Here is a 24159-nt window from a genome sequence, read left to right as displayed (position 1 = left end):
AGAAGTATGCTCGTGCAATTTTGATTGGAATTGCATTGAATGTACACACAGAACAATCTTTACCATCTCAAAGCTAAGGAAAAAGCTTGAAAGGAAATTCTCTTCAATTTCTTGTTTTATGGGCACTTCACTTGTTTGGCATTCAAATCCTCTGTCAACAACATAGCTGCTTTCAGTCCCCGGCCTGGAGTCTCTTCTCAAATCCAAACTTCTTTCTTTTTAATATTTTAAGAGAGCACACACATGCACAGGCACAAACCAGTAGAGGGAGAGGCAGAGTCCCAAGCAGGCTCTCACACGGTCAGCTCAGAGTGACGTGGGACTCAATCCCATGAACTGTGAGTACATGACCTGAGCCCAAACCGAGAGTCGGATGCTCAACCGGCTGAGCTGCCCAGGTGCCCTCCAAATTACCTTTAAAACTAAAGCTGCCAAATGAGTGCTACAACCTGAGAAGCTCTAGGTCGTCTCTGCTTTAACAGCAGGGTCTCCTCTGTGCCCGCCGGAGCCTACACGGTCCTGCACCTGCACACCTTCACAGCCCTTTTGCCCTGCTGTCCCCGCCCCACACGCATCGGGACTCTGAACATACAAATACTACCCCCCTCTCGTCTACAGACCTGTTCTAACTTTTATAGATTAATTCCTGATTTGACTCTCAACCCCAGGAGCGAGACGTGCTCTGTTTATGTCTGCCAGCACGGTCCAGCTTTCAGAGTCACAATGAAATTATTAAAAACCCTCTAACTACAAACCCCTCTATCTGTTTTGCTTCCTGCCTAACAGAGAACCTCCCCACCACTACAGTAATAAAGCCTTTTGCCCAGGCTTTCCCCACACTCCTTCCTGCCTCCTGCCAATCCAGATGCTTCCCCACATGGCCTTTCGTGGGGTGCCATGTCCCCTGCCCTTGGGAATTGTAAATCAATTTTCAAAGGCACTCATCTCCAGGTCCGTCACCCTACCATACTTGATCTAAACAAATCTTGAGTACTTTTTTAATACAAGCCGCCTCCATCACCACCCTTTTATTTTTGCTTCGAAAATCCCTACAAATTCTTCACCAAGATTAAGTTGTTGACGTATCACTTCCTTGGTAAAAACCCACGGAGTTGTTGCTCAGCCCCTCGAGCTGCACATAACCCTGCTCCCAGCCCACAGCAGCCTTGATTCAGTTTTGTGATTTCTGTTGTCTTCTTTTCCCCACACCGGGCTTTGAGAACCTGAATGAAGACAGTCACTCAAGTCTTACGCAGTACATTCCTTGGCATACATTAGGGACTCCAAGACTAAGAATAAATTTAGAAAAAACTAGGAAAAGCACCAAAACTCTCAAGCTGGGCATCATCTAAAACCCATTGATGAAAGACATTTTTACTCATATCAAGTCCTGTTTAATAGAACAAATGTTTTGAGCTCCTAACTCCATGGCACTGAGAAGAAAGGGAAGAATAGCAAGGGAAGAGAGAGCACAGGGCTTATCAGGACCAGTTCTGCTCATCGTGGGTAAAAGGGGGAATAAGCAATAGCAGAACTACACTTAAAATCTACAAGATTTTTCATTCCTGTCAACCTTTTCAGAGCCTCCTCCTCCTTCCGAGGTTTTAGTTTTGTTAGGGCGGAGAATGGTAGAGTGCAGAGGCGGGTTGCTCATTTTGCAGGGTTTTGATGTGTTGTGCCATCTTTATTCAATTTTACTTAGACAATGTCTGAGGTCTACCTGGAGCCTGGCATCCACAATAGTTAAGTTTGGCAATCATGGCCTCAAGGTGCACTGTGAAATCTGAGGTTGAGAACAATTGAATTCATCAAGACTGAAACTACTATGAATCGCAACATCTTAGGGTCATAATGAATTAAGACCATCAACAGAAATGTTGGGGGGAAAAATGACTTCCCCTTCCACTTAACCTTCCATGTGCTCAATCCTTAGACCAACCCACTTGAAGTCCTTCTCAATGAAGGCTCACCATTGGAATAGAAGATCCTACAAGTCTATCTGAACAATATGTGAATTGTGGAAGAAAAAGCCTTTGATAACATTTTACTAATTATGTTCACAAGTCTCCATTTTGTCTAACAAAATGATGATTACCAGCTAATTATTTAGGCCATTAATTGATTGCTTTGTGATTAAAGATACATAGACTAGCCGTACTTAAAAGTGGAGGGGATTTAAGAATTGAAAAGAAAGGATACTATCTTTGATGTTTTAGATAAATGTGGAGATATTGTATTAATAAATGAAATTCCATAGCTTTCTATTTTTTGTGTTTTTTTATAATAAATGTGTAGTGTAAAAAAATTTTAAACAAAAGACTCTGGCTTTCTTGTGCCATTCTGTTTCTGATAATGAACACGGATTGTGAATGCAAAACCCTGCATATCATTATGTGAAACATTGATGCATTCAGAGTGTCTACTTGGTGGTTTTCTTAAGAAGCTAAACAATTCATTAAACAAGCTGCTCCTGAATGGTAGATCAGAACAAGCATAATCTGCCTTCTGTAGAATTCTATTGTGAAGCTGTACCCATTTGTGTTTTCTTTGAAGCCATAAAAATGAAACCCTTATGCTCATATTAAAAGCATAAGAAAGGCATCTATTATGTCAATAGATTTAAAACACGGCCTTAGACACAGTGAGAACCACTCCAAAATGGCACTCTTATAATAGCAAAGGTTAAGAAGTGCACTCCCAGAGAAAACCTTCAAAGGCCTACATATCATTATATCCCAAAACAGATGGCATTGCAGTGTTGGGACTATAGTTTATGGACACCTACAATCTCAGATAAATCCTTTCTAATCCCATTCCTTTGTCTAGATGTTGCACTTTGATGATAACTACAGGTGCCTTTCTCCATGCTTCAGAGAATGACACAAGGATATGAAGATTCACATACATGCATGGACAATTCTTAATAGGACTACTATGTAATACACGAATTTTACTAACAGATTTATACTTTATAGATACCTACTCTTCCTAGATTCTATTATAAATCTTGAGTCTGAATTTTATAGGAAAAACAAAAATACCACTCATATTATTGGAAGCATAAACTCATGAAAACCACTTTATAAACCAATATACAGAATTCTCTAGCATCTATGATCTATGTATATACCCAAGAAAACCTCAAACACAGCAGATGGGGATGAGAAAATTCACAGCAGCATTATTTGTAATGACAAACTGCAAATACCCAAAAGTTTGTCAATAGGAACTGGATATAGGAACTATAGTCTACTCAATACTGCATAGCAATTAAGACTGAACTCCTGCTACACACACCAACATAAACCTGAAAATACTGAGCAAGAGTCAAAACTATATGCGATGTTTCTTTTATAAAGTTGAAAGCGTAGAAAATTGAACAATGGGTTATTATTACTTTGGTTCTTTAATTATCTAAAACTCTGCTAAATAAAAGCATACTAGTGTGACTAGTAAATGGATTAAAGTTTGATTATTGAATCTCATACGGAGTACTTTTTTGTATCAAAATTAGTTTACAAAACTGCCTACAATCTACTAATTTCTAACGGGTCCCTAAAGAAAATTTGTTTAAAACATACTTTAAAATTTGAGGAACATAGGTCAATTCTAACCTACACAAGTATTTAGGCAGTTTATTTTACCAAAAAAAGTTTTACTTCATCGTTTACCTGAAACTTCACAAAGCTTGTGAGATTGCGGAAAATAGCTGCTTTTTGATTCCTGTCTGTATATAAGATGTGGCTTGTTATGATCATCTTCAGGTTCGCTCCCATCTGCTTTCATTATAGGTTCTAAGAAATATTCACCATCATGCGCTTTAAATGTTCCCATCTGAAAATAAAGAAAATAATTAGCTTCGTCACAAAGCAGGGAAAGCACACAGTGCCACAGTTTGAAATGAGCACACAGATGCAGGACATCCAGGAGTCCATTCATTCACTGTCACCCACTGAACGTAACGTTTCCTTTCCATGGTTCCCTTATGTATTGGGTCATGAAGATTGGACAGCTTTCTAATAGGCAAACTAGACAGCTGGACAGGCTGCTCTTGTGTTTATCACACCTCAATACTCAAAAAATATATTGGTTTGGGGTGTCTGCAATAGCTCAGTTGAGCATCCAACTTTGGCTCAGGTCATGATCTCACAGATCATCAGTTCCAGTCCCATATTGGGCTTTGTGCTGACAGCTCAGAGCCTGGAGCCTGCTTCAGACGGTCTCCGTCCCTCTTCCCCTCCCCTGCTCGAGCACAGTCTATCTCTCTGTGTTCTCTCTCTAATATAAATTTCTTAAAAAAATAAAAAATGGATTGGTCTTCATTTAAAGCATAATTTTTAAAGACATGTGGGTGGCTCACTTGGTTAAGCATCAGACTCTTGATTTCTGCTCAGGTCATGGTTCAGAAGATTGAGCTCCGTACTGACCGTGCAGAGCCTTCTTGGGATTCTCGTCCCCTCTCTCTGCCCACTAGCTCAGAAGCACACATTTGTGCTCTCAAAACAAACATTTAAAAAAAATTTTTTTAAACTTGGCTTTGGCAGTTTTCTACTTAGAAAAGCAAATCCTGTGAAGAACCAATTCAGAAATCAATTATTAAATCATGGATAGGAGAAGCACAATCTTGGTGAATGAGGCTTTATTTACAGTTCTTATGTTATTTAGAGACAATAACTCTGAAATTATTGCTTTAAATTTCATTGTAAACATTTAAATCACAATTTTAACTAAATAGTCCCTTAAAGCCATTTAAATGATTATAACAATTCTGGTAATTAGTTTCTCTTCACACATAATTATTACTAGATCAACATTTCCTTAAAAATAAAGCCATTACTATGCTTATAGTTCCAAAAATCTAAAACATTGCTTAAGATGTAGCAGATACTCAATACATATGCACAGAAATGAACACTTTTGTAAGCAACATGGTGAAGTACCTGGTTTTCTCCCCTATATTTTTTCCTCTAAGTTATAGTGGCTTGGGGACTGGTCATAAATTTACATGGTTTTGTTTCCTTTCAGTGCTAACTGGTAAAATGTTTTGGCACTCAGTTACATAACATAATAGATTAGGATTATACTTTTTTAAAGGCTTAAAAGATAATCAATTTCTAGTATGTTACTGTTCCAGTCTAAAAAAAAGGTAGTTATATATTAATTCATCTATTTTTTAAATACTCTTCTAGTGGCCTATACTCGAGCACGTTTAATTCTAGTTCCTGTTTTCCAGGGATAACTACCAATCACTTACTTTCAATATATTCCAAAATTCCAGCTTCCTGTGCATTTCCAGAAAAACTTCAATGATGCTTATAAGGAACAAAGACCCTATTTTTGAAACCTGAATGGGCCCATGGAAAAATAGCTTTCGGTCTTTTTAAAAAAGCATGCTGAAGAAGGGAAATGTGATAGTATCTTGGTAAAAGATACAAATAGACATGAGGTGGCTTATTACATATCTAAATGCATCTACAAAACTACTTTGAATTCCAAGCTACTGGGGAATGCTATACTGAAGCTCTACCTTGGAAATTTTTAAATTTTTTGGATCATAATCTGACAATGGGGTTTTCCTAGCATAAGGTTTCAATAAAACTGCACAGGGAGAAGGGAGACTAGCTCTATCCAGAGCTATGTGAGAAGGGAGAATAGCTCTATCCAGACTCTATCAGAACTTCCTTTTAAGTTGTACTAGAACATGGTAGCCTGCTAAGAATATTGCTTTCCTAACTCAAAGGCTTTTCTCCAACAAAACCCTCATGTTTCCAAATACTTAGGCAATCATTTGTCCTCACGGTGACTCCTCTGTATTTAACAGTGAGGAACTTATAAGTAGGACACTTCCATCACATTTTCTATAACTCACTCCACTGCAGGAGACTTTCTATTCAAGTGAAATATTAGAAATTTGCCTAAAGGCTTGTACGGAAGCTTTTTAACTCAGAAAGGAACCTGGTAAGAAATTGGAAGACTTAAAACAGGTGGTTCATGGAATCCTATTTAGATCATGCCATATTTTTAGCAACCTGCCTGTCTGCAGAGGGGCATTACAATTTGATTCATGAGTAACGCCAATCAAATTCCAAACACTTTCTTTTGATGACTATTAAAAGCAGCAAAACTAGTTTTCGCTTGGGCAAGGGTTTCCCAGTTACTTGAGCAACAATCTTTTTACCAAGCTGTATTGAAAGGCAGTAAGTGGTTATACATACAACTGGTTCCAATTTATTCCCATAGGTCAAAATTTTTATATAGAGTATTTTATATATGTAATTGCTTTTCCAAAATGTCTCTTCGTATTGTGGCATTTATACATACTTTTTTCCAGATACATGGCAAACACGTGTACTGTAGCCACAACCAATAATGTACTCAGATTTCATTAAAGAATAAAAACCAGTAGAATATAAACTGTTTGGACACTTTTCCAAAGTCAGTTACAGTTATCACATTAGCATTGGCAAGTACAGAACATTCAAAGATAAATTCAATTGACTAAGGCAATTTTAGAACCTATAGGAATTTAGGAACCAATTGCTCTCAACGATTAAGAAAATTGGGTTTTAATTTTAGAGGTGGGTCATTGGTAATGTTTTAGTCTTTATGGTGGTAGTTCTTCATAAAGCCTAGGAGACTCAATTTAATGCTATTTATAATAAAAGCTAGAGGAGACAATCTGTGTTTGCACTTACAGAAACTTGGGCAAGTCACTTCATATTGGACTCTCCATTCCACAACATGTAGAATAGAAATAATTCTATCTACCTAATTTCTTGAGAAAGGCAATATTGTTAAAAAGTCGGTGGTTTTGAAATAGATTTGAAATAGGATAAAAAATCTTCCACTAAAAACACAGATGTTGGGGCATCTGGGCAGCTCAGTTGGTTAAGTGTCCAACCTTGGCTTAGCTCAGGATCTCAGGGTTCAAAAGTTCCAACCCCACATAGGGCTCTCTGCTGTCAGCACAGAGACTGTGTGGGATCCTTGGTCCTTCTCTCTCTGCCCCTGACCCAGCTCACTCTCTCTCAAAAAACATAAAAAAACACAGATGTTACAGCCACCCTTTTTCTCCTAGGCAGAGTATAATTGTTATGTAATAAAAAAATCATAAAGATGAACTCAGATTCATTTTTATTTTGAGCTACTCTATTGGATGCAGAAGGTTTTTCTCCCGTACAGTTCCTCCTAACACAACTGATCATGCCTAGGAAATAGCATCATACATACGTACACTTTGAATATGAAGAAAATATAGTTGACTCCAGTTGTCTAAAGCAGAAGATTCCAAGACTTTCAAGAGGAGTCTTTCTCTAGCAGTATTCATTATTCCCCATTCCACAGGACAACTCCAGATCTCCAGTATAAAAGTGGAAGGAGGCAATAAAGAGAAAATGCAATGCCTATACTTCCTCTGAAAGGAGGCCACACTCCCCAATCTTTGCCCCTGAGGATAAAGAAAATGACTCCAGACTCAACCACCCAAGCTTTATATAGCCAAATGACTCTGGTGCAAGTAGCGTCCCAGCAACAACAACAAGCAATAAATTCTGTAGTATTTCCTTCTTGTGGGAATGGAAGGATTTGGGGAATTCTAGAAACTCACAAGGGTAGAGAACAATCAACATTCTGGGAGCTCTAGAGAGTGGTTTTCAGGACGGCCTCTCTTAACTTCTTACTGGAGTGTCTGAAGACATAAAAGCTAAAGTCATTATGATTAGGAACTTATAAGAGATATTTCAAAACTGTTTTTTAGGTGTATAATGGAAATATCTTCATGATTAATTATTGAAATGTTTTAAGTCAATGCTACTTCAAAATATATTAACATCTAGGACACATGCCATATACCTGCCAGACCATCTGTCATATAGCATGTTTTTTCTAGTCTAATTAACATGTACTTTTCAATTTTTTAGACAAATAGATCAGTTTTTTCATCGATGTCTCCCATTGTGTTTTTTCCCCTCAAGTTTACAATGTATTATAGTTTTGTTCTACCTTAGTACAGTTCGACTTCTATTATCAGTAAGGTAAGAATATTTTGCTTTTCCTTAGGTTTTGGCATTCAGAGATTTAACATGAATGCCTTTGACAACGGTCATAGAAAATTAACATGAAATAATTACCAAAATTCAATCTGCCATCGGAAGTCAGCAAAGTTTTTCTTTGTTTTTTTTTTTTAGGTTTTTGTTTGTTTTTATGTATCAAACTGTCAAAGAAACCACAAGCCTGGACTCAAAAAGCTCCAGCTGCTTTAGTTGTAACATAAACCATAGCCCCTCAGTTACCTTAGCATTCCTAAAACCAGCTCCAACCCCCACCCCCACCCTCAAACAGCATCCTCCCAGAATCTTAGATGTGGCCATGAAGGGATGGGCAAGACTCGCCCAGAGAGCAGAATCAGGGTCCTTGGTGGCTGGACTGCCCAGAAAGAGGAATCCAAGAAGGTGATCAAGGACTCTCCTGCCAAGATAGAGGTCTCCACAATCCCTTCTCAGAAGATGTCCAAAATGGATATAAATCAGATTCCTCTTTTTTCCGTAGGAAGTTTAAGATTAGGGTTGCTGTATATTGGGTTGGGGATGAAGACAGTGTCCCTACAAGGTGGTCTACTTATAAACGAGAGGGGTAGGCTTGCTATGCAGGAAGAACAAAACAAGTGGATATTTGGCCAACAGAAGGGCAGCCTGTGGTCAAGACTGCTAGTGATGACTAACATACATTCACTCCTCTCCCTGGTCCTCTCATGGTCCCTCATTTCCCAGCCCTTTCCATCTAGCTCGAGTGAGGCATCAGCAGAATGTCAACAGTAGAGTATCACTTTGGGACTAAGGCAGTCAAGAGCCAGTATGCCTTCTTCTCATTATTACTGTGGTAACAAAGCATTTATGTAGCTCATGAATATTGGAGTAAGTTTAATACTCTTGTACAAACATTACTGTACCACCAGTATCTAACAGTGGATAGTATGTAATAAATACCTCCTTGGATAGCTTAAGTGTATTTTGTGAAAAACAGGAAGTACAAGCAAAACAGGAATAAAGCCTTCTATAACAAGGATGCAATATAACCCCATATGAAAACACAACTGACTTATCTTTTAACCTATGCACTATTTTTTCAAGTATGTTCAAATACTTCAACTCAAGCTGCTAAAAATTTTCCTGCATTTATGACTGATGTAAAGAAGTAATGTAATTATTTTGTACATATTAAAAGCTGCTTTAGCTCTTTCATCTGTATATGTATCGAGCATTTCTATGTTCTCCATTGGGTGCTACCATCATCATCCCTGAACTTAAAATCTACAGAGAAGATCAACAGCTACAGTTCACTGTATGATTCATAAGGAGTCGTCCAGTAGTGGAGCAAAGGCAGACCTGGTCAGCTTGGTCTAGAAAAAAATCAGGGAAAGGCTTAAAACTGATCTGAAGGATGAAGAGTTTAAGAGAAAGAGCATTCTAGACCAAGAGTAAATTTAAGTTCAACTCTTATACTATAAACCTATTCTAGAACCAAACACCTGTTTCTAGAATAATTATCTCTTCCTTGCCACCTATTCTGTCATTAGTTTCCTTGGTTAATGGTCACAGGATCATGCAGTCATTTAAGTAGGAGTCATCAAAATCATTTTGGTCTTCTAGGCTAACAGGCTAGCTTATAAGGCTGTTCAACTTCAATGACATTTGATAGCCATTAGTGAAGGGGGTTGTTATATGCACTGGGGGAAGTTTTGCAATTTCACGGTCCTCTGGCCACTAAATGCTAATAGCTTCCCCCATACCCCACCTCCCAATTCTAACAGCAAAAATGGTCTCCAAACATTACCAAGGATCACAAGAGGCAAAAATGCTCCCAGTTATCTCATCAAGATAAAGCTGCACAGCAAAGGAAATCAATCCATAAAACTAAAAGGCCACCAACGGAATGGGAGAAGATATTTGCAAATGACATATCAAAGAGTTAGTATTCAAAATTTATAAAGAACTTACCAAACTCAACATCCAAACAAATAACCCAGTGAAGAAATGGGCAGAAGACATGAATAAACATTTTTCCATAGACATCCAAATGGCTGACAGACACATGAAAAGATGCTCATTGGGGAAATACTAATCAAAACTACATTCAGATACCACATCACACCACTCAAAGTAGCAAAAATTAACAACTCAGGAAAATACAGATGTTGGCAAGAATCTGGAGAAATGGGATGACTCTTGCACTGTTGGCAGAAATGCAAACTGGTGCAGCCACTCAGGACAACCACATCAAGTGACTTTTTTCCCCTCCCATAACTGCAAGAGTAATCCTTTCAGTGACTCACTGCCTTCTCCGGTACCCTGCAGTGTTGCAAAAGGAGAGGCCCCTCTTAACACATCAAATCCACCCACCACCACAGCTCAAGCCTCAAACTCTCACAAGTCCACGCTTTAATGCGATGTCTGCCTTAGCCTCATCGCCCAATCCATCCTCCATTCCAGCTGCACAGAGCCATAAGCTGCTCTTGAATTTCCAGAGCCACATAGAATTAATCCCTCTCAAAGTCCAGTAGAGGACTTTTCCAGCACAGGTCTCCATGTTCTTACTCTTACTCCCTCCTCTAAGTTCACACAGCACGCTTCCTGCACTCTTCTCAACAGCAAACAGACCTTGGCTAAGGGTTTGCATGCCTGGTGGCAGTCTATGGTGACCCTGACCATGCTGAGCATAACTGACCAAGGACCCCAGCCATTGGGTTTTGAAATCCATCCTTCTTCACACCCCAGCCATCTCTCAAGTGCTAATCCCATTCAGTGAGTGTGGCAAAGGATACTGAGAGCATGCTCCTCCTTAAAAGACATGGGACTCCTCTCCCAGCCCAATTCATCTTGGGGCAAGCTTCACTGAACCTTGCTTAAACTCCCCAGAAGCCTTGGATGCTTTTACCCAACCTTCTCATCCTCCCTCTGTTTCAGAGTTCACCACTCTCTCATTTCCTCTAACACAGGCACTTGCCCTATATAAAAATGCTTAGACACACAATCCCATCTTGTCACTCACTTCTCAGAGAACCAAAACAAACACTGGAATGTTAACATAAGAGACAGAAGAAATTCTCCCTGATAGAATACGTAACAGAGTATTTGATTAACTAAGAGGTCCTTAGGAGTTATTCCAAATATATGTGTGTATATGTATATACATTCTAAATTATTTGGAATTTTGAATTATTCCAGATTATTCAATTATTGAGTTATTCCATATATATATGAATCCAGAATGGTATATGTAAGGATCCGAGCAAGGTTTGTGGTGGGCCAATAGACATTAGACAATTTTCCTAGAATACACAAAAACAAGTGAAGACCCAGATAGGAAATAACCACACAGAAACTGAACAAGCAACCACTAAAGCCACTCAATGATCAGGGCATTCATGCCTGACACGCTGCAGAATGGTTATGAGAAACTTCAAGTAAGTACACAGCGCCAGTACAACTTACTGTAGAACACCACTGTGGAAGCCAGATGCAGGGTCTGGTTTTAGGACATCTGGAAACAGTTTCTTTCAACCAAGAAGACTGCATTGCTTCAAATCCCACCAAGAAATAGTGAAGTTAATAGTCTACGCAGTCGGGTTAGTCCCTAAGGCCCTTGGGAAGAAGGGAACCCACTGGGTCATAGGACAGGACTAGTCGTCCCAGGAGCTGTTGGGAAAAGTCTCTGTAACTAATACGTGCCATCCTGAAAAGTATACACCAAAAATTCAGCTTAGTAAATACGGACCTCTGCTTTGGCAAGAGCCCTAACATCAGGAGATAGAGAAAAAGACCATAAAGCCGAGCTTAGAGTTGAAAATAAGGGTAATTAAGGCTCGACAACCATACATTCTGTGACAGTTCATCAATGGGCTAAATAAGTTTGATTAGCCATTATGTTACTTACTGGTAGTCTTATGATCCTGTTCCATTTTTGGATCTACTGTAGACTTCAAAAAATGAATACGTTTATATATGTTTGAAGGTGTTATAGTAATGAGAAATTAAACCAAAAAGTACAAGTGATATACACATGAAAAAGACTTCTAGCAGACCCTATGCCCCTCCTGATTCTCGGGCCCCAAACACTTAAAACTAAGGAGGGCCTGGGTGGCTCAGTTAGTTGAGCATCTGCCTCTCGATTTTGGCTCAGGTCATTTTCCCCAGAGTCATGGGATGATAGAGCCCAGAGTCGAGCTCTTTGCTCAACTCAGATCCTGGTTGGGATCCTCTTTCTGCCCCCTCTTGCTCGCATCCTCCCCCTCAAAAAAACAGACAAACCAACCCACCAAGTACTAGCCATGGCTCAGGGATTTAGTGAAAGATATAAATACCAAGACTTCTGAAGAATGGAAGAAAGTTAACCATATAGAAATTAAAGTTCTCCTGTTCAGGGTTAATTCAACACTAGCAGTCCACTAAATGGAATTCATGTTGAAGTGTCTTTTTTTTTTTTAAGTAGCTGCATATACAGAGATATTTTAGTTTTCATCTCCATCCTCATTAGTCACCATAGAAAGGGTAAATGCTACCACAAGTAGGAAGATGGAAAATGAACCATCTTATTTAACTAAATAAGATGTCAAAGGGGAACTTCGTGGATTCCAAGAAAAAAAGGGTAACTAGAGGCAAAAAAAAACACATGGAAAAATATACATATGCCGACTTCTCCACTGATGACGAAGATCCTAAGAGACAAAGGCATGTTAGTTTAAGGGGGCCGTTGAAAGAAGTGTTTCAGCAGGAAAGTGGGATTCGGGGAAGAAACCCTCTAAAAGGGATTCCCCCCCCCTCCTCCACACACCTTCCACAAAGTTAAAGGTGTGACAGAATTTGGCAAAGGGAAGAATTAAGTCTCCCTTGACTTTCAAATGCCATGGAGGATTTCAGACCCTTAGAGGAGTCTGGAAGGTTACCAGCAGCAGCAGCAGCATCAGACCACCTTGCATGGGGCAGATACAACAGCAGAAGCAAGGTGAGTGGGCCACACAATGCAGCCACTAGACATGGAACAAGGGCCACAGCCACAGCCCACAGGGACATGTAGCAGCAGGGAGAGCCCAGGAGCCTCAATTGAGCAGAGGCGGCCACAAGTCCTCAGGTCTAGAATTAAGGTGGTGGTACAACAGGCAAAACAACTTAGTTGCAAAGGACATCAGAGGAACTAAAGGGCCATCTCTCCACCTTCCTCCCAAACAATGATCTCAGAATAAACACTTTAAGGCCCTGTGTGGGGTCAGTTTCTGTCAATAGTCCATGTATCTTTGAATCTAGCAATGTAGGAAACAATACACATTAGTAATAAAGTGAGGAAACCAGATACTCCTTTCAAGATATTCAAGGAAAGTATTTAGGTACAACATTCATTTATAAATAAATGTCAACTTAAAGCCACAGAAGAAAGTAGAAGAACTTTGCTAAGTTTTAAGATTGAATCTAACAATCCTTCAGTAAACTTCAGCCTCAGTGGGTAATGGACTGTCAGGTCAAAGCTAGATCACAATCACATAACAAAGTCAAAGACCAGTCAGGAAGCAGGAAGGAACAGGGCCAGAAGATTAGTATTAATAACTTCACAGGCATTGTTTCAAGGTTGATCTGCAAACAATTCAACTGGTCCAGGTTGTGGGTGTCACAATTTTATCCAGGTCTAAAGACTAATCTGAGACCACAAAGAATTGGATATAGTGACAAATAGACTGTAGAACCTACCAGGAGTTCAGCTAGTTGAGGACACCATTACTCTAAAGGAAGTTAATGATTGAGTCAGGGTAGAAAGATATACAGTCATAAGTATATAGCTAATAGTGGCTCTAGTGGAAATATTAAAAAAAAAAAGATCAAACAAATGCCACTCTTCTTATTAGGAATTTGGACTTTTACTTGGTCATGATCACTTACTGAAAGATTCTTAGCTGGTATTTGCTGTATTACCGGAAGTCTTCTTCCTACCATGACTGATGTCCTCAATGCAGCCTTACAAAATTAACACACTCACATTATGTATAAAGTTTTTAAAAAGTTAAAGTTTGAGAAGGTCAATAAATCTTTCAAAAGCAAAGTATATATACTTAAGTCAGAACTTAGACAACAATATCCAAATTGGCATAGTAACAGGCGAGGAGAACTCTAGTCAAGACCTAAAAACAGTTCCAACTGTTCCTTGATTTCAAAAAGGGGAAACTGAATAATTTGAACTACACCAGCATTGTGAATCAACAGGAGCAGAAACATCACTCCTAATAATGCTTCCCATCTGGAATGTTTTTCCATGCCATGAAATACTAAATCAAGAAAACATTAACCATGACAAATTGTGGTAGTAAATCTAGAATTTTCCAGACCAGTTACACATTCTGAAAGTTCTAGGAATATTTTTCTTTCCTTTGATATATAGGTGGCTGTGTAAAGATTAACATGTTTCTGCCATTCTGATGTTGCAAGCTTTCTATTACGTTTATATACAGCAGAAAAGGAAATTGTTCAAGACATTCCATGTAAATATAGCTCGAAGTAGCATAAAAAAAAAGGAGACCTTCCAAGATTTACTTAGTAATGACCAATACTCACACCCAGGAAAATGTCTTACATCAATTAACCTGAGAGGAAGCATTACATTTGAATGCTAGAATCTGGTAACCAAATTCCTAGAGATCTATTCTTGAACTTGTCTTTTACTAGAAGAGTTAGTGACATATGTTTGTTTTAACAGTATTAACTATTGAAACCTGGGGTTTCAAAAACTTGGAATGGGAAAGTGGTAGACGTTATTTTCACTAACCGCTGATATTTAACACCGGCTTTCATTTTGATCATAGGCAGAACAGACATTGTGACTTTGTTACCAGTAGAAGGATACCTTTGTATCAGTTATGTAAGCTATCAGGTTTACACCTACTACCACTAGTTAATAGACCCCTCCCCAAGAAGATGGCTGGGTTGATGAAGTATTTAGTGTGTTGATGAAGTGTACAATATGAAACCTCAAGTTGTGTTTGTAACATTTTGATTACCGTTAGTATTTAAAAAGGAAGCCAATGAACATTTACACATTTAAAGTTATGCTGAGAAAAGGTCTTGGGTTTCCCCACATTGCTGAAGAAGTTCATGGCTGGGGGTGGGGGATTGCTTAGAGTCACCTCTGCCTTCAAGGGAGAGGAACAAAACACAAAGAACCCACTCTTTATTTCCTCTCTCCACAATAAAGTGTTTTCCTTTACACTAGAATCTTTTACTCCTGTCACTCAATCATTCCTCATTTACTGGCACCAGGTCTTCGGAGATACCCTGTCAAATGCAGTAGAATTTAAACGCGGGCCAATTAAGTCTCTATGGCCATCCCCAAAATATCGAAAAAAGCCAACTTTTCTTCTGAGACCTCCTCGTTTTACATATATTCATTTTCATTTCTTTCTAAATTCAAGGAGATTTAAGTTCAGGGGAGTTGGCTTCAATAAGTGGTCCGGATTTGGGGTGTCTGAGAGAAATCACCTGCCCTGTTGGAAAAGACATTTCACATGTGGCTCAGGCCTCATAAGGCCACTCCCTGACTCACTAGCTTAGGATCTGGTTTCAGGAGTCTCCCACCTTTGCAGAAAGGGTTAGTTTTGCTCACGAGGTCGAGACCACAGATCTTCCAAACCCGTCTCCCCATTGGAGGAAGGGGCGGCCTCAGTTTGGGTTCATCTAGGTGTTCATCCCTCAGATAACCCTCTCTGACCTCTCCGGTCACCATCAACTCGGAAAAACCCCATGATGAGCCTAACATAGCCCTTAACTAGGTCCCAAGAAAAATACCAAGGGGCCAGAGGGCACTTACCAGGCCTCCACAGAGGCTGAAGACGGCCATGTGATCCGCCCGAGCATTGACCTGGCCTCGATAGAAGCAGTGGCGGAGATCTGGGGACACCACGCTGCGTTCCTCTGGCCCGCGCGCGGGGGCTCCCAGGTGCACCTCGGTGTAGCCGGCGGCCAGGAAGGCCGCGTCCGCGCTCAGGTTCAGCTGGAAGAGCTGCCCGTAGGCGCTGATTCTGTAGTGGGTCCTGAGTGGCGTGGGCTCTGGTGCCTCCGAGCTCCGCTTCCTCCGGCTGAAGTGGTGGCTCTGAGGGAACACTTCGCCAAACTCATTGACCCGCGCGGGGGTCACCACTTCGTAGGAGGCCAGTGTCCTTACCAGGGCTTCTACAACCACAGAAATATGGCCCCTGAGCCCCCGGGCGTTTCCAACGTCCCACCCCCAAACTTCAACCGTACGTCCCAAGTCCAGATACACCCGGGGGCACGACCAATGCACACATCCTGACGAGCGCGCGCGCACACACGAACACACACGTGCTCCGCTTTCCCACACCCCCGACTCTCTCCAGCCCTCCCAAGCAAAGACCCTGACACTCCCGGGCCTGAACAACTCACCCCCTTCTCCCATCCCGCTTGGCTTCTCAACCGCCCACTGGTGCCCTCCGGGCGCGCGCGCCTCTCTGCCCGCAAGAGCCCCCACCGCGTGGTCCCGGGAGGGACACCGGTCCCTGGCGCGCACAATTCCTCGAAACCCGGGGCAGCCGCAGCCTCTGGGGATGCTTGGGGCTGGCTGATCCGGGAGTCCCGCGAGCCCCTTGCACGACCCGGATCCTCACAGCGGGGCTGAGCCACCCGCACTCCCCTCGCCCCCACCTCGCTGCTGCAGGCGTCCCGCGGTGACCTTACCTTGCCTGGGGTGGAAGTGAATTTCCCAAGATCTGGTGATGAACAGCGAGAGCTGATAGAGCAGCCCCGTCAGCCACTTGGCCACCCGCATGGTTCCACCCGGGGGATCCCAACCGGGGAGGCCAACCCGAGCCGCCGGCCGCCCAACCCGGCTTCCCCGCGCTCCGCAACCTCTCCTCCCGCTCGCCCGCCGCGCTCTGCGCCGGCCGCCGCGGCGCCTTCAGCAGCCTCCGGAGCAGCAGTCCCGGCCCCGGGCCGGACCGTCTCGCCACACCGCCAGCCTCCGCTCCCTGAGCCGCTGCTTCATCGCACTGCAGCCCCACAGCTCCCGGCTCGCTCTCGGCAGCCTCGCTCCGCTTCCTGCGCCCGCGCTGCCCCCAGACGCCTTCTCCCGAGGTCCAGATCCACGCGAGGAAGCGACCCAACCTAGCAGGAATGGTGCCAATATAGCCACCCCGGGCCGGGCGACCGCGGGGGAGAGCCCGCCTCCAGGGGCAGCGCGGGGCCAATCAGCAGGAGGCGCGGCCCGTGCTCAGCCTCCCGCGTGCAGCCCGCCCCCAACTCCCAGCCGCGGCCGGAGTGCGGTGCCCCGGGGCTCCAGCGCGGGGCGAGCTACGTGGTGTGGACCCGAGGGCCCGCTAGACTTCATCCCGAGACCGGTAACGCCCAACACCGACGCAAGCTGTGCGGCCGGGGTCCAGATCGGTGATAGGTGTGTGAGGTTTTTTAGTTCTGACCATGGAATGAAAAGCATCAGTTGGAATAAATAACAGTTTCTGTTATTTATGTTTCTCGGTAATTTTAGGCTTCTCAAGCAAGACAAAGTAAGCTACAGCGGGAAGTTCCTGAAGGCGAGGGGTTCCTCCAATGAAGCTTAATGACCATGGCAAGGGCCCCTGTGTGGTCTGGGAATTTAAGAGCCTTGTAGGTGCAAAGGAGAAGGCGGGGTTGCAATCAGCAAGTACTTCTGGGTGTGAATTAATGGGAGTTGTCTAAAGAAATCCGAAATGAACTTCTCAGTCTCCACAGTTCCAGTAGTTATGATTTCTTCCTTTTAATATTCGTTTCTGTAATTGAGTTTGTATAAAGGACCCCTCACGTTATAGAAACATCAAGCTCCACAAAACTTGCATCTGCCCCTGCCATTGTAGCTGCCTGTCATTTTATGAGACTTTCTGCTGGTAGTTTCACAGTATTAATATGCCTTCCTTTTATGATAGCCACATGACCCCATATATCCTTACATATCTTCCTCAACCATTACTGTAGCACCGGATCCAGTTGCGTCACCTGGTATCTGTTAAAGTCTATAACCCTTAGTAGCAGCAGAAAGCAATTGTCATTTCAGAACTACTCTCTCATTTCTCAAATCCACCTGTTTGATTTGCAGGTTCTATATTGCTTCTCGTTGTAACCAGTATGCAAAAAAAGAGGAAGAAGTCATCAGATTGTCTTGAAATCCAACCAAGGGGGAGAAAGAATGGAGGAGAAAAAGTGAAGGCGTATATGGGTTCATCTTCCCAAACACAAAGGAATGTCCTCTCCGTTTAGTTCCTGGCCTCCCTTCCTCCTCTGAGCTCTCAACAATAAAAATTCTGTTGACTTTGAATTGACCTTTGATGGCATGCCTCCTTACTTTTATATCATACACTTGGTCCATCTGTTGTTGACCACTAACGTGAACCAATCTTGTTTGAGGAAGGAGAGCTTAATTTTACTTGTACCAAGGAAAAGATCCAGCTGGGTGATGGTAATTCTTCCACAATCAATCCCTTTTTTTTTGTACCCCTTCCTCCCAAGTGTCTTTTCATTCGTCACAGAGTTACAGACATCTCATTCTTTTCTCCTTAAGTTAAGCATATTGTTACTCTAAACAAAACAGATTTTACTCACACCTGTCTATTTAGCGGTTACCTTCAGTACATTGTAATTTAGAGTCATTTTAATTACATTGCAGTTCTAAATGTATCTTTACATCAGGAGCCATGCCTTCCCTCATAAAAATAACAGAAAATAGAACTTCACCTGTTTCGTTGGCTATCTGCTTAATGAAGGCAAAATTAATATTTCATTTCCATTACCAAATGTTTGTCACTCAAAGTAGTTTTCTCAATGGAGTTCGTGATTTTCAGCCTGTTCTAATGTTTTGGAAATGCTATTTTAAGAATAGAACTATTTTTTATTAAAGAAATGGGAAGTTGTTTGGGATGTGTATTCTATGTTGTTACAATCTTTACCATATTCAGTAAAGAGCATTATTTCCCACATCTTACAGAAGATAAATGTTACATTTCCATACAGTATTGATGTAACTAAGCTGAGTTTCCTTAAATCCTTTCTGGCTTCATGCCTTTTCATTATATTAGGCTTAACTGTTACGATATTCACATTGTCTCTCTTCCTTTCTCTGTCTCTGCCAATGAAAATGCCATGAGTAAACTAATCTCTGCCATTTCAAACAATTTCCTCACATTGGTAATTATAGCTACCACTTAGGGAATTGCTTTGACATACAGGCACTATACAAGAGACTCTGGAAAAATTACCTCATTTAATTTACACATTCTCCCCATGGAACTCAGAACTTACCCGGATCACATATCAACTTAGACTCAAATATCTTTGGTTTCAAATTCCATACTTTTTATAAGAAAATTGTACTCTTTATATCAGCTCAGATCTGATGTAGTATAGTTGTAACCAGCAACAGCTCAGAAAATGAAAGCCATACTTATATTACATGTAATTGTGTTTGATTCATAGTTTTGACAATCATCATTATAAATATCAGCTATGTTATGAGGTTGGCACAGTGTAGAGAAAATATTTTCAATATTTCAAAGCAGAAATAGGCTCCCTATACTCAAGATAGACTTTGTTTTTATCATTCTAATTCTACCATAACCAGCTGTTTAGAGTTCAACAATTTACCTGAACTCTATAAGCCAATTGCATTGGACAGAATGTGCTCAATGCATGTTCATGTGGATTATGATTTTTATTACAATATAATATGAGACTGATGTTCATACCAAAAGGAACAACTGTTTGAATAGAGACTGCTTTTCTAGTATTAGTGGGTAGGAAGTAGGGTGATCAATCTTTACTATGTCCCTGAGACTGGGGAGGTTCCTGAGATGCAAGACTGTCAGTGCTAAAACTTGGGAAGTCCTGGGCAAACTAGGATGAAATGGTTACGTAAGTTCAAGGTTTCCGAACTTAGGCTGTATTAAGTTTGGGGGCTAGGTGAGTCTTTGTTATAGCAGGAGGGGAGCAGCCCTGTTTGATATAGAGCCAGAATCCCTGGCCTCTACTCACTCAGTGACAGTAGTACCCCACCCCTGTTGTGACAACCCAAAATATTTCCAGACATTGTCAAATGTCCCCGGGAGCAAAACTGGCCTCAGTTGAGAACCACTGACCTAATAGGGGGATAAAATTGGAAAATAATAAATGCAAATAAGTGGGTTTGCCAGGAGATCCCATAGATGCTGCTCTATTCTTAATTACAAATGGCCAGTTCTAAGTAGAAACATTATATTGTAGCAGTTGTGGGAAATTATCCATCATTCTAATTAAAACAGTACAAGCTATGGTCATTGTGTTAATGTTTAAAGCACTGTTATTTCCAAGTGTGCAGAGAATCGAGCTCCTCTGCTCAAGCGATTATTACACTCTGTTGAGATTGTAAGGGTCATGTGAAGAGGGACTATCGACAGGCTCTTTGAGGCAGTAACTCCAGCAAACATATGTTGTGTCCTCCTGGAGTAGAGAAAAAGTAAATATTCATTGTATAAATAAGTACCAATATTAAAATTTATATAACCTAGAAGAACAGACAAATTACCAGCCAATCTTACCATTTGCTTTTAATTAGGATATTTATACCATTTAAATTTAATATAATAATAATATATTTATATTCAAGTCTGTCATCTTGTTTTCTATTTATCCTATTCCTTTTTCTCCTGCCTTCTTTTGGATTAACTAAACGGATTAACTATCATCCTATTCAATCTGTGTTAGCTATAACTCTTTCCTTATTTAAGCGGTACTTGGATTTATAGCCTACATCTTTATTTTATCTCTGACTAGCTTCAAGTATAGTATGCAAATTCAATTTCATCCCTCCCAACCTTTGTGCTTTTGCTGCCATCATATATTCAACTTTTGCATATGTTACAAATCCCACTTTGCATTCATGCCATTTTTATTGAAACAGCTCTTTCATCTGGTATCATTTTTGTTCTGCCTGAAAGGCTTTCTTTTAACATTTCTGGTAGCACATGCTCTACTTGTCATGAGTTTTTTTCCCTCAAGTTTATTTTTGAAGCCTATTTTTTCCCAGATATAGAATTCTAGGTTGGTAGGGTTCCCTCCCCAACCCTTTTATTTCTTGAAAGCTGCTGATCAACTGTCTTCTTGCATTTTTTATAACAAAAAAATCAGTCCTTATCCTCCATACGTCAGGCATCTTTTTGTTGTAGATGCTTTTAAGATTTTCTTCTCTATTACCAGTTTTGTTCAATTTATTTACAATGTACCTTGATGTAATTTTTTTTTCATGTTTCTTATGCTTGGAGTCCATTGAGTTTTGGGACACTATGAGTTTATTATTTTCATCAAATTTGTAAAATTTGGGATTGTTATTTTGTCAAATATAGTTTTTTGTTCCCTCTCTTCTCCTTCAAGGACTCCAGTCATGCATATCTGAGACTGCACAGTGTCCCACAACTCTCTGAAGCTCTAATTCTCCTCTTCCCTTCTGTGTTTCAAATGGATAATTTTTATGGCTGTCTTCAAATTCACTAATATTTCCTTCTGCAAGGTCTAATTTGCAATTAATCGTATTAACTGTCATTTTTACCTCTAAAACTTTAGTTTGGGGCTTTGTTCGTGTCTTACATGCCTCAACTTAACTTTTTGAGCATATAGAATGCAGTTATAATCATTCTTTTGATGTCTATTCTAAAATATGGGTCAGTTCTTGGTCAATTTTGATTAATTGATTTTCCCCCCTCAGTATTGGTCATATTCTCCTACTTCTTTAAAGCCTGATAATGTTAGACTGGATGATTTTTACCTTTGTGGGTACTGGATATATTTGTGTTCCTACAAATCTTCTTGAATTTTGTTCTGAGGTGCAGTTAGGTTTCCTGGAAATAGATCTTTTCAGATCTTTCTTTTAAAATTTATTAAACAAGAATGAAACAATGGTCAGTCTAAGCATAATTCTTTGCCATACTAAAACAAGACCATTCTACATAGAATGTATGCACCTTACCTAATGCTCATGATCTGAGAGATTTTCCAGTCTGATTCGTGAGAACAGGCACTACTCCCATCCCTGAAAGAGCCAAGGGCAATGTTATTTCTAATTCTTTTGGGTGGTTCTTTCCCTATTTTTTTCACATGTATGTGCACTAATTTTAAGACTGACTTCTTTCATACTGTTTGAGTATAGTGAGAAAATCAACTTAAAATGTGAATATTGGTGCACATATCGGGAAGGTTCACCATCTCTTCCTGGAAATTTCTTTTCAAAGAAGAGAATGATAACTCTTTGATCATATACCAATGACCATAAACAAGTAAGATGGAAGCCATGTGAAGGAAGTAAAGAAAATATTCAGAAAGGAGCAAGAAAGCTCAGCAGGGACACATGTCAAGTAACACGGTGGGGGGGGGGGGCGAGGGTGGCAGGGAGAGAATAACCTAACTTTCTGAATATGAGTGGCAACCCTGTTTTGTAAAAGCTATAGTCCTTGTGTGGAATATTGAAGATTGTGTCCATGAGCAAGTCCATGTCTTGTCCAGAGAAACAGAGGAAGTGGGCTGTGCAAATAATAACAAGTAGGAGCCAGAGTATAGGAAGCAGTCCGTCTCTGTGAGGGTGGAGCAGAGAGCACTGGAAGGCTACTCTGTACCTCTGAGCCCAACAAATTGCTGGTCCAGGGGAAAAAAGTTAATTCAAGGATGAAGGTTTTTTTTTAAAGAGATTAAAAACAATAAATTCAGTATACTCTAAGAAAGAAATTGGGAAAGAGTATCAGAATTTACCTACAGATGAAGAAAACACACCAGAAGAACCTTGCCATGGAGCATATAAAAAGTGTGACCAAACATGTTGTTATGGATTATTAAAGAAATGAAGAGATTACTTTTGAAGTCAGATCTAAATCAGAAGTTTAGAAACTCAGAGAAGACATAGAAAGACAACAGGAAGAAATAAAGTGTGATTTAGCAGAATTCAGAAAAGACATAGAGGAGGAAAAGCATCTTAACAAAACTGAAAAGAAAATAGAAAGCAGGAAAGAAAATAGAAAGTGTAGGGGCAGGGAGGGGGGATGGAATATGGGAAAAAATGGAGAAAACTGACCGCTGAAATGGAAATAAAGAGAGGAAAGAGAGGAAGGAAGGAAGGAAGGAAGGAAGGAAGGAAGGAAGGAAGGAAGGAAGGAAGGAAGAAGGGAAGAAGGGAAGAAGGATTTAGGAGAAAAAAAATAAGTAGAAAAGATATGCATTAGAGATACACATACACATATTTAGAGTAGCCTCTGAAGAAAAAAGAAACAGACAAATAAACAGAAGCTATTTTAAAGCTATAATTCAAGAGTGCCTCTGTTGAAATAAAACCTTAATCTATGTATTGGAAAGACACGGGTACAAATTATTGACCAAGAATGATCAACATCAAGATATTTCCCAGTAAAGCTATTGTGCTTTAACATAAAGTTTTTGTTTTGTTTCTGTTTTTGTTTTTTCCCCAGTCATGCAAAATAAGTATTATTTATGGGGATAAAATTAGTAGAGTTATATTCATATTTCTCCACTGCACCATTCAACATCAGAAGATAGTGGAGGAAATTACTAATAGACATATTCAAGGAAAGAAAACGTGAGGCAAGGATTGTATCCAGCCAAGCTGTCCTTTAAATACATATGATAGACAAACAGTTTTGAATACGCAAGAACTCAGAATATTTTTCTGGTGACCAAAATGCAGTTAACCAAGAATGGGTAAATGTTGGTAAAATGAATTATGTTGAACTTGAATAATTTTAACCTAGAACTAAGACTGACATAAATGTTGAATAATGGAAGGGAATGCAAATATCGTGAGTAAAGTGAAAAACAAAGACATAACCATCAACAGATGAATGGATCAAGAAGATGTGGTTTATCTATACCATGGAATACTACAGGGCAATGAGAAACCATGAAATCTGGCCATGTGTAGCAACATGGATGGACCTTGAGGGTGTTATGCTGAGCGAAATAAGTCAGGCAGAGAAGGACAAATATCATATGTTTGCACGTATAGGAGGATTAGGAGGAACTTGACAGAGGAACAAGGGGGAGACGAAGGGGGGAAATGGTGGGGGAAAGGGAGAGAGGCAAACCATGAGAGACTCGTGAATGCTGAGAAAAA

The 24159-nt window shown here is 40.5% G+C and overlaps 2 protein-coding genes across 3 annotated transcripts in view; one reads left to right on the top strand and one right to left on the bottom strand.

Annotated features, from left to right (window-relative positions):
- ADAMTS20 (ADAM metallopeptidase with thrombospondin type 1 motif 20) overlaps window positions 1-16818 on the bottom strand; it is a 166573-nt gene extending 149755 nt beyond the window's left edge. The window contains exons 1-3 of the mRNA XM_039223448.1: window positions 16728-16818; window positions 15844-16205; window positions 3672-3834 (exon numbers count right to left, since the gene is read on the bottom strand). Coding sequence (XP_039079379.1) covers window positions 3672-3834; window positions 15844-16205; window positions 16728-16818 — 616 coding nt within the window. The remainder of the gene's footprint in view (window positions 1-3671; window positions 3835-15843; window positions 16206-16727) is intronic.
- LOC120225187 (atherin-like) lies at window positions 16752-18341 on the top strand. 2 transcript variants are annotated; one of them, XM_039223446.1, is made up of 2 exons: window positions 16752-17435; window positions 18118-18341. In XM_039223446.1, exons 1-2 carry the CDS (start codon window positions 16817-16819, stop codon window positions 18276-18278), a joined length of 780 nt encoding a protein of 259 aa, XP_039079377.1. In that variant the 5' UTR covers window positions 16752-16816; the 3' UTR covers window positions 18279-18341. The 2 variants fall into 2 exon arrangements, with proteins under 2 accessions (XP_039079377.1, XP_039079378.1); XM_039223447.1 differs by having other exon boundaries at window positions 16816-17439; window positions 18118-18244.
- Window positions 18342-24159: the final 5818 nt, after the last annotated feature.

This window comes from Hyaena hyaena, unplaced genomic scaffold, assembly GCF_003009895.1.
Source record: "Hyaena hyaena isolate Hyena2069 unplaced genomic scaffold, ASM300989v1 scaffold_1345, whole genome shotgun sequence".
NCBI lineage: Eukaryota > Metazoa > Chordata > Mammalia > Carnivora > Hyaenidae > Hyaena > Hyaena hyaena.
The sequence above is the reverse complement of the archived record's forward strand: the minus strand, read 5'-3'. Positions and strand labels throughout refer to the sequence as shown.